We start from the raw sequence: 9,465 nt of genomic DNA, 5'->3' as shown, positions 1-9,465 counted from the left end.
CTAAAATTCACAATCTATAACCAAAAAAACTGGCTAAAACTGGCCAGAGAAACTGGCTAAAACAGTACCAACCAATATCTTCAATTAAATGTGACAAAATTTGTTCCAGCAATAAAGCAGATGACGTAGTTGATTTTATAGTGAAAATATATACATGTACACTAAGTATGGAGTGTGTTCTTCCATTTGCATGAGCTAACACTGTGAAAATTGTAAAGATTTAAAAGGAGAACGTGGATTTCTTAAAATCTTTATTACATTTTTTCTACTTTGTCTCAGGAAAAATATCTCTTCAGCAGGACGTGATTCAAGCGAAAACATTTAAATAAACCCCTTAGATTGCTGAGAAAAGGTTATTACATTCAAAAATATGTATATTAAGTTATTGCAAAGGAACACTTAAGAGGATTTCAGTGTCACGGTGTTTGCTGCATAGGGACGAAGTAAAAGTGGACATATTTATCTGTAACACAGGAACAAAGCATGTGGCTCATTTCAGCTGAGGAGGCAACCCAGGCTGGGTTTAGTTGCCGGGGAAAATGTGGATGGACGGGTAATGCTTTGTTTCTGGGCGGTTTTACTGTCCCTGACTCCACTTTTTCAGTATGTCTGCTGCTGCATCCAGAGTGGCGTCCTCCTGTGAGACAGAAAGAGGTCAAAGCGTGACAGAAGGACTCTCGGAGTGACTGGATTTGCTTCATTTAAGTCAGGTTTACCTTCACAAAGCAGAATCGGATGTATTTGTCGAACTCCTTGCTGTGCTCTGGACTGTAGAATGCAGAGACTGGGATTGTTGCCAAACCCTATTCATAACATAAGTTATGTTTAAAGAAATTAATCTAAAAATCTGACATAAGAACTCATTAAATCATGACTTTTACCTTCTCTTTCGTCAGCCATTTAACAAATCTGAAGTCATACGGTTCTTCCTCAGTGCTCTGGTCCTGAAAGTCCGCCCCTGTCCAAAGATGAAGAAAGGAGGTGTTGTTAACACGGCGCTAATGAGGAAAAAAACATGTGAAGATGTTTGCTCTGTACTTACTGAGAGAAGAAATGTCTGCAATCATGAAGTACCCTCCCTCAGGCATGATGGGCTGCAGACCCACGCTCTGCAGACACGAGGCCAGCTTGTTTCTCTTCTGTTGCAGCATTGCAGGCAGCTGCAGGAAGTAGCTCTCTGGAGTACCGTAGACATCGTATTCTCTCTCAAATCCCTGAGCTACCGCCTCCTGGTGAAGGCAGAAATGGATGGAGGAAAAAATTATTACACATATGATGAAACCCAGTGTATAGGATGCATTATATGCTGCGACCATGCCAGGAGAAAGTGCATGGATGCAGATGAAAATTCAACCCTTTCATTGTTCACTGCATGCAGCTGCTTTACTGCTCACAAAATGATGCTATACCTAGCAGCACAGACCAAGCTAGCAGGTGTTGCTACTTATTTTACTATCTTTTCTCCCTCATTACGTCATAATCGTGAGCATCAAAGAGAATGAGGTGGTAAGTAAATAAAAGCTTGTAAAGTGCTGATTTAGTTCAGAAGAATCCTCAGTCAAAGCCAAAAGTGACCAGCAGAGGTGGGCACAGTGACTTCCTGACTGCATTGCTGTCAACTTCATTACACACTTTGCAGATTCAGAGCTCAGCTACCACGTTGTAGCAAGGAGAGGAGAAATGGTAAAACAGATGCTGCTGACAGAGTAACACAGAAACTTTACATTGCAGACTTTGATTAATACAACAGAAATCACCACACAGGTAGTAAATTTAAAACCTTTTCTCCCTTTGGAGGAGGCCCATAAACAGACAGTAGCTTATGTACCTGTGCAACCTTTAATTTAAACTTAATACTAACTGAATCTGAAGTGACAATAGGGATGGTAATAAAAGGCAAATTACATTACAATAGGCTGAAAATTAAAGCTGCATTAAAGAAAAGTGATTTTGAAAAGCAGCCAGCTAAAATAAATGTCCACACCTGCAGTTCCTCAAATGGCCACTTGAGGCTTGCTCCAAAAGAGAGTACATCCCCATCGACCTCTGTGTTACGCTTCTGAAGCTTGCAGCAGGAATTAACCCTTTAACTCCTGAGTTTCTGGACACTTTTTCTTATTTTGACCATAAAAGGCCCAGAAAATGTCCTGTGGGTTAGTGCTTTTGCCCATTTTTCAACAATACTTAAAACTTTTAATAAATGGCAGTTATTTACATTTGACTGCATGTTAAGAGTGTTTTAACAGTTGAAAATAAAGATATACAGTAAAGAGGGGAACTTTATGCTAAGTTTTTAGTGAGGAAAGGTGAAATTACGGTAATACCACATGTTGGCTGTGAAGTACTATTTCTCAGCTTACAGGAACTGAATTTTTCCGATAACACAAACAGTCGTGTAATAATGGTAATGCAAAGTAAATGTGGCGTTGGTGACGTGTTAGGTCTTAAAGGGTTAAATACCCAAACAAAAGGTTTTTTATTGGCCTTTGTACCTTATTTTATCACTCACCAACCATTCAGCTACATAAATTTGTTCTTAAAACCCTTGTTTGCAGTTTTAACTCTATAGAACCCAGTGCAGCACCAGCGCTATGATTAGCATATTCATTTTTGAGTGGCGATAGATTTGAAACCGGATAAGACAGATCGATCATTCTTTTGCATATAAAATCTGGGCAGTTACACTAACATTTCACACATTCACCATGTTTCAGAGCGCTTTTTCGTTGCAGTGATGGGTTTGTAAAAATACACAATAAAGCGCACATAACAAAAATCTTCATAAACGAGACCACAGGTATTTGCAGCACTTCCTATGTTGAAATAAACATCACGTTGTGGGCATGAGCTGTCACATGATTATTACGTGTCCCTACCCGATAGCCCCCCCCAGCAACAGGAAGTGTTGTGTTTTCCTGGGAGTTGTAGTTTTTTTCTGCGGAACACACCGAAGAACTTAGCCTGCACACATACTCGCCCTCACTCTCGTTTTACTCCTACTTTGTTACAAAAACACTCAGACACACAACCCACACACACCGGACATCCATCACACACACCTTTGACACACTTCGTATGTAGTTATGTAGTCATATGTAGTTATGGATTCGCAAAATTCTAGTCGAGCCAAACAACCAGCTGGCGCAAAGTTTTCGAACTAATTACAGCGTCAGATGAAGAGTCGAACTACTCATCTGGCTTGTTTTCTTTACATCTTACAAAATTGACAATATCTCAAAAATCAAGTTATGTAGGCTCCAAATAAATTTCCTGTGGTTCCAAAGGATATTGTGTAACTTTTTTACATTTACAAAGTTGAGAGATACAGCTGTGCAATTTCTGTATTTTAAAATATATGTGAAAAACCAAAAACGATTTTCATTTTTTTAGGTTAATTGCACTTTTAAGCAAATTATTGTAGTAGTTAAGATAAGTCAATACATATTAGTAAAACTTGGGATCTCAGGGTTCTATTGATGTAAAGCAAATAAAAATACTCCCAAAAATGTAAGAATATGTCCTGGCGGACTTGCACATAGGTTGGTTTTAAAGGGTTTTAAAGAAGATTCTGATCTAAGAACACTCCAAAGCTCTCTTTTGAACATTAGCGTGTTGCTACGACAGGATTAAATATTTAATCTTGTACTCATCAGCACTCAAATGTGCTAGAGAACGTACGGAACAATAAAATTGGTTTTTTTTTTTTTTAAATTCTGTTTTACTGCATCTTTATCTATTTAACTCTTTCAAATAACTAAGACAGATTTTTGCCTTATACATAATACATTAGTACATTTGATTCACAAGCAGGGATCAGCTAAATAGCTATCGTAAACATCAGATTGCTGTTGGCCCCTGACCTGTTTTTCACAATCAGTGCAGCCCTAATAGAAACTATGTTCATGATTTTAAAGCTTACCTGAGCAGCCGTGGCGCAGTGGTAAACAGTGTTCTGATGAATGATTTTCAAGTGTTTGATGATGTGTCCGGAGCTGATGGCCCAGCCAACCTGACAACGAATAACAGATTATTATAAAAATGTGGTGAAATAGGTCTCATTGTTAGAATCCTTTAACAGAGAGTGTGTTTACCTTCCATCCAGTAGCACTGAACGTCTTTCCACCACTTCCTATAGTGATGGTTCGCTCCCACATCCCAGGAAGGCTGGCTGATAAAACATTTGCATTCTTAGTAACACAGATTCATACTTTTTTTGTGATTTCTGTTGGATATATCTCACCAATCTTGACGTGTTTGGCTCCATCATAAGTCAGCCACTCGTACACTTCATCACTGATGCACAGTAAGTCATGTTTGATGCACAGATCAGCGATCATTTGGAGCTCCTCTGTCTTATAAACCTAAAACAAACACAGAAGACTTACATCTATAGTGTAAACATAGAGAAGCTGCAGCAGTTCGTGTCATACCTTTCCTAGCGGGTTGTTAGGAGTGTTGATAACGATGGCTTTAGTGCGTGGAGTGATTTTACTGGAGAGCTCCTCACGAGAGAGAACCCAGTCTCCACTTGACAGGACGGCGCCGTCAGCTTTCTGTAATTACCAGTATGTAAAAAATGGTTGATGCTCCTTAACACATGATAACACTGAAGCTATAAAAGAGGCAAACCAGCACTGACCGGCCTCAGAGGAACATACACCGCCTTTCCCCCCGCCATAATCACCATTGGCTGGTAGCAGTCAAAGAATGGCTCGACTATTATGACCTGGAAGACAGAAATACTCATTTCAGTGTGTCAGTTATTATTATTATTACTAGTCAGAATTAAATTGCATCTGTTTTTATACCACAGCAACAAAAATAGAAGTATATTATTGAGGGATTTCTTCTTTTAATCTCCGAATTTTGAAGGCAAACTCCTCCACATCGTCTGCAAATTTTATATTGGATTTATTCTTCACTTGTGTGCCAGTCTTATGAAAAAGCATTGATATTTGTGACTCCCTCCATCATTTAAATAACAGAGATTATATCACTTTAAAACATCTATTAAGTATTCAAACCCTGACAGCCTTATTTATCCCCTAACCATTGCTGCACCTTGGATTATCCTGACTTCCTGTTTTAGTTAACCAATCATACCTCATCTCCTTCATCCACCAGAGCTTGAAATGTGCTGAAAAGAGCCTGATATGCTCCGACTGTGACCAGGATGTCCTCAAAGGGATCGATCTCATGTCCCACGACCCTACTGAAGAATTTAGCCATGTTTTTAACAAGAGGGGGGTGACCCTTGGGAAGGAAACAACAAAGAAACAGGAAGTGAATCGATCAGTTTTTATGAAATCAAGACAATAAGAAAGCTTCTCTTATTGGAAATGTGTAACTGCACTCACAAAAGCTCGTGTGTACTGATGCATCTGGAATCCGCCGTTCAGAGCGTTACAGAAAGCGTCCTGCACAAACTTTGGAGGGGAGAAGTCGGGAAATCCTTGACCCAGGTTCACTGCTTTGTAGTCGGCTGCCAGCTTTGTGAACTCAACCCTGTTAAATGAAATAATTGCAGTCACATGACACATTGCTCAGTGGTCACAGAATCCTTCAGTGCTTGAAGTCCAGCGTTTTCAGTTTCCACAGGTAGTGATGGTTTGGGGTGAGTCAGCGCTGTCAGCCATCTACCAGGAGATTTTGGAGACCTTCATGCTTCCATTTGACTAGAAGCTTTAAAGAGATACTGATTTCCTCTTCACCTGCCCACAGTGAAGTCAGAACTACCAGAAACTGGTTTACTGACCATGGTATTACTGGGTTTGATTGGCCAGCCAATCGTGCTGGTCTCAAAAAAAAATGCCTTATGCCTCATATCAATGAATATGTGAAATTATACCTCATTATTGGATTTAACAACAAAGAGATTCTCTCTCATTAGCACATAAACACAGCGTCTGGCTGATTCAACTTTATTTTCGAAATCTCGAGTTGATTCTCGAAATTTCAACTTAATTCTCATCATTTCAACTTTAATCACATCTTGTCCAAAATTTATTCTCCTTCAAAAATGGCCCTAATCCTCTTCCGTACGGCAAGAGAACTACGGCTTAGGGCAGGGGTTCCCAAACTTTTCAGCCTGTGACCCCCAAAATAACTGCGTCAGAGATCGGGGACCCCCGCTTTCCCTGAAGGGGGGATAAAGGGCACGGTGTTGCATAAAGCATCATGTATAAAACTTACATTTTAGGTAGTTTTTTTTTAAACATTTACTTACATTTAAGCAGAAATATTTCTTAATAACTATGTTTTTATTTTAAATTGAATTGTTTTTACAATAATATCTCAAATGTATGATGACCCCCACTTTGGGAACCACTGGCTTAGGGAAACATTTATTTCCTGACAGAGTTTGAGCAGTTCTGAAAGAAGAATGGAGTAAAATTGCAGAGTCCAGATGTTTGAGTCTGACTGAGACCTCCCCACACAGACTCAGCTGCTAATACTGACCGCAAAGAGGTGAAGTTTCATTCATTTTTATTTGATTTGCTCTTATTTTTTTCTTGCTTAATTCTCATATTTATTTTTTTATTATATTTTGCATTGTTGTGTATGTGGGCTCTTTTATTGGGGTTATTTCAGGTTTTATTGGTTGTGAAGCACTTCGGCAAATGTGTGTTTTTATTTGCATTTTATAAATAAATCTGACTTTATTTGATTAGAAGAATGAGTTGATTCAACCTAATCTACAAAGAAATAAACCAATAGTCAAGATCAATGTTGAAATCTTTGCGATAACTATCTTTAAATGCAGATGGTCTGTCTTCAGTTGCCTCTGTTTTGGAGAATCCTCATCTAAATTCCAATTAAGCATTCAAAAATGTACATTATGCTTTAATACTTTTTATTTTCTCTCAGAGGCATTGTCAAAAATGTGTTTTTCCTTTACACAGGCAGTGTCTAAAATCTACCATATGTCAGATATTTGGGTTAGTCTAGTAAATACCATAACACCTCAAAATGCATGCAAATATCTCATTCATGACAGAATATTTCATCTTAAATCCAAAGCTGTACCACCCATATTCTCCACCAATCAGATGTTAATGTACTATGTGGCATGCCTGCTGTAGATTAATGTATTTTTCATTGTAAATAGCATATAGCTAACCATGCAACCTTTAAATCAGCTCACTGTTATCTTCAGTTTCATGATCTTTGTCCTGCTGTACCAATAAAATCTCTTACCATACGTTTTTGTCCACCCCCTCCGTCCTGCGTGCATGTAGCCGTCTTGCCATGATTATCTGAAATAACAAAAAAATGAAAGGTGAAAAATATTTCTCCAGCTGGTATTTTAAAGTGTATAATCACAGCGGTGCAGCTCGACTCACCCTGTTATTGTTTCTAAATAAACTCAGACGAATTAAAGTGAAATTAGAGAAAAGGTTGGTGAATATTCCCATTAAAGAGGGATCATCGTCCTGTAAGGAAGCGCTCAGGCTTCTTTAACGCGTCTATAAGGCCGACAGGAAAGCGGACGCAGGGCCTACGACTGATTTAAATATTCCGTTAGCCTTTGTGTGCAAAAGCTCGAAGTCATTTAAAGTTTAAATCAAACACCGCTTGGCTGCTCCTGTCAAACTCTTGGACTTCCCCTTCAACCTCCTTGTGTTTTCCTTTTACTTCCTCTCGCGAGATTACAAACGAGATTAACCCCGAGTGGAGCACGTGCGTGCTGCAGCCTTGAGAGAGCGGCGCGTGAGTGAAGCAGAGACAGAGAAATATGTAAACAACGACTTCTAAGTAAACATTTGATTTGCTAGTTTGGCGTTTAAGATGATTTATTTTAGGATTCACACAGTTTTAAAGACACAGCTTCCAGTAACATTCATTTGGCGACGTTAATAACGGAGTTTAAAAATACGAATGTTTTAATTTAACTTGAAAAGCAGAGTCCAAAATAACACATATTTGTTGCTATATGATGCACTATAACAGTTATCTTAAAGGCTATTTAAGGGGGAAAGCAACAAAAATGTAATTATAAAAGGAAGTGAATTAAGTGATATAAAAGTAAAGCTATAAATTATGAAATGATTTGATGAATTCGAAGTAGATTTGATGGAAACAGAGGCAAATTGAGATTGATTTTTATTCGTAATTTACAGCTCAAACATTTTCAATGAGCATTTAAGGAAAGAGGCCTCGAAGTTCGATGGAACCAGTATTGATTTTTAACCAGCTATTTTTAATTTTAGTTTTAGTCTTTAAAAGAAATGCATTTTAGTTTTAGTCACATTTTAGTCATTTCTGCCCTTTTTGGTTTTAGTCTAGTTTTAGTTGACAGAAACAAAACATTCTAGTCTATAAACGTTTTAGTCCATAAAAAGTCCTCACATTTCAGTCTTTACTTTTAGTCCAAGCATTTATTTTCTTGCCTAAATTTGGTACAGAATCATGGTAGTGTGTCTCTGCATCCTGCCAAACCTGGGGTCCCTGCTTTCTACAGCTGAGAGGCAGAAGAGATGCAGATGCAGATTTACCCACGGTGGAGAAATATCACAGATTTTGAATGTCCGGCAAAAACTAAATAACACTTTAGTCTAGTTTTAGTCATTTTGACAAAAAATTAATTAATTTTTTGTCTGTTTTAGTCCTCACAGATCTATTTTGTTAGTTTTAGTCTGTTTTTGTCATGGAAAAAAGGCTGTCGAAGAATAGTTTTATAGTTTTAGTTGACAAAATTAACACTGGATGGAACAAGAAATGGTGGTCAAAGTTAACTTGATGAAATTGAATTTGTGATTGGACTTACTAATCATAAAAATGTGTGAATTACATCATTAAGAGATGTAAATGTTTTTGAAGTACAAATAACAGTGATTATCCAATAAAATGATCAGTTTTTATCATTTATACCATGTATTAGGCCTCCATGTTTGATGCTGTGATGATGCTGATGGATTTTGTTTTGTTTTTTTTTATTCTTGTTTTGGTAAAGCAATTTGAACTAAATGATTATTGTATGGTCTTTCACTTGTCATAGTTGGCTTTAGAGGCGCCTCTTTAAGATAGTCCCATATAACAGCTTTTATTTTATTATAGAGTACTAACTTTTGGGATGTGTGTATTTTTTTAAATTTTGTTTGGGTTCATGACATATTAACATGTTTTTTCTGTTATGTGTGCATCATGTTAGACATTTTAAAAAAGATTTTTGTGAAAATGGGTATTTATTTATCTCAGTGAAAATAACCTATCTCCTAGGGTTACATACTTTATACCTGGTGATGTTTTTCCAGATGAAGATATTTCTCTGATCCTGACCTAAAACCATCTCATAGCTACTGTGTTCCTCTGATTTGGTGTTAACAAGTTTACCCTGTGGACCTGTTTTTAGGATTCACTCAGTCTGAACTCCTATCAGCAGTAAACAGGAAGTTATGTTTAAACAAGATACCAACTAGCAAGGCAGAGGGCTAATCCAGTTTTATAATTAATGATAAATTTCTT

At 37.7% G+C, this 9,465-nt stretch overlaps 1 protein-coding gene across 1 annotated transcript; it reads right to left on the bottom strand.

The window, feature by feature from the left end:
- Positions 1–236: 236 nt before the first annotated feature.
- Positions 237–7,629, bottom strand: kyat1 (kynurenine aminotransferase 1). Its single transcript, XM_041810933.1, has 13 exons — positions 7,344–7,629; positions 7,198–7,256; positions 5,358–5,505; positions 5,104–5,253; positions 4,640–4,726; positions 4,431–4,553; positions 4,241–4,361; positions 4,092–4,168; positions 3,920–4,009; positions 1,043–1,229; positions 882–958; positions 717–803; positions 237–637 (listed from the first exon to the last, which is right to left on the bottom strand). Exons 1-13 carry the CDS (start codon positions 7,413–7,415, stop codon positions 578–580), a joined length of 1,338 nt encoding a protein of 445 aa, XP_041666867.1. The 5' UTR covers positions 7,416–7,629; the 3' UTR covers positions 237–577.
- Between the last annotated feature and the right edge of the window lie 1,836 nt (positions 7,630–9,465).

Source organism: Cheilinus undulatus, linkage group 17 (genome assembly GCF_018320785.1).
Source record: "Cheilinus undulatus linkage group 17, ASM1832078v1, whole genome shotgun sequence".
In the NCBI taxonomy this organism is placed as follows: domain Eukaryota; kingdom Metazoa; phylum Chordata; class Actinopteri; order Labriformes; family Labridae; genus Cheilinus; species Cheilinus undulatus.
Note: the sequence above shows the minus strand (reverse complement) of the source record. Positions and strands in the feature narration are given on the sequence as shown.

Excerpts from the sequence above, each read along its gene's own strand:
- kyat1 (XM_041810933.1), bottom strand. The coding sequence starts at position 7,415 with ATGGGAATATTCACCAACCTTTTCTCTAATTTCACTTTAATTCGTCTG. Across the intron at positions 4,554-4,639 it reads TGTATGTTCCTCTGAGGCCG|AAAGCTGACGGCGCCGTCCT; the intron begins GTCAGTGCTGGT and ends TGGTAATTACAG. Across the intron at positions 4,010-4,091 it reads TCAGTGCTACTGGATGGAAG|GTTGGCTGGGCCATCAGCTC; the intron begins GTAAACACACTC and ends ATTCGTTGTCAG.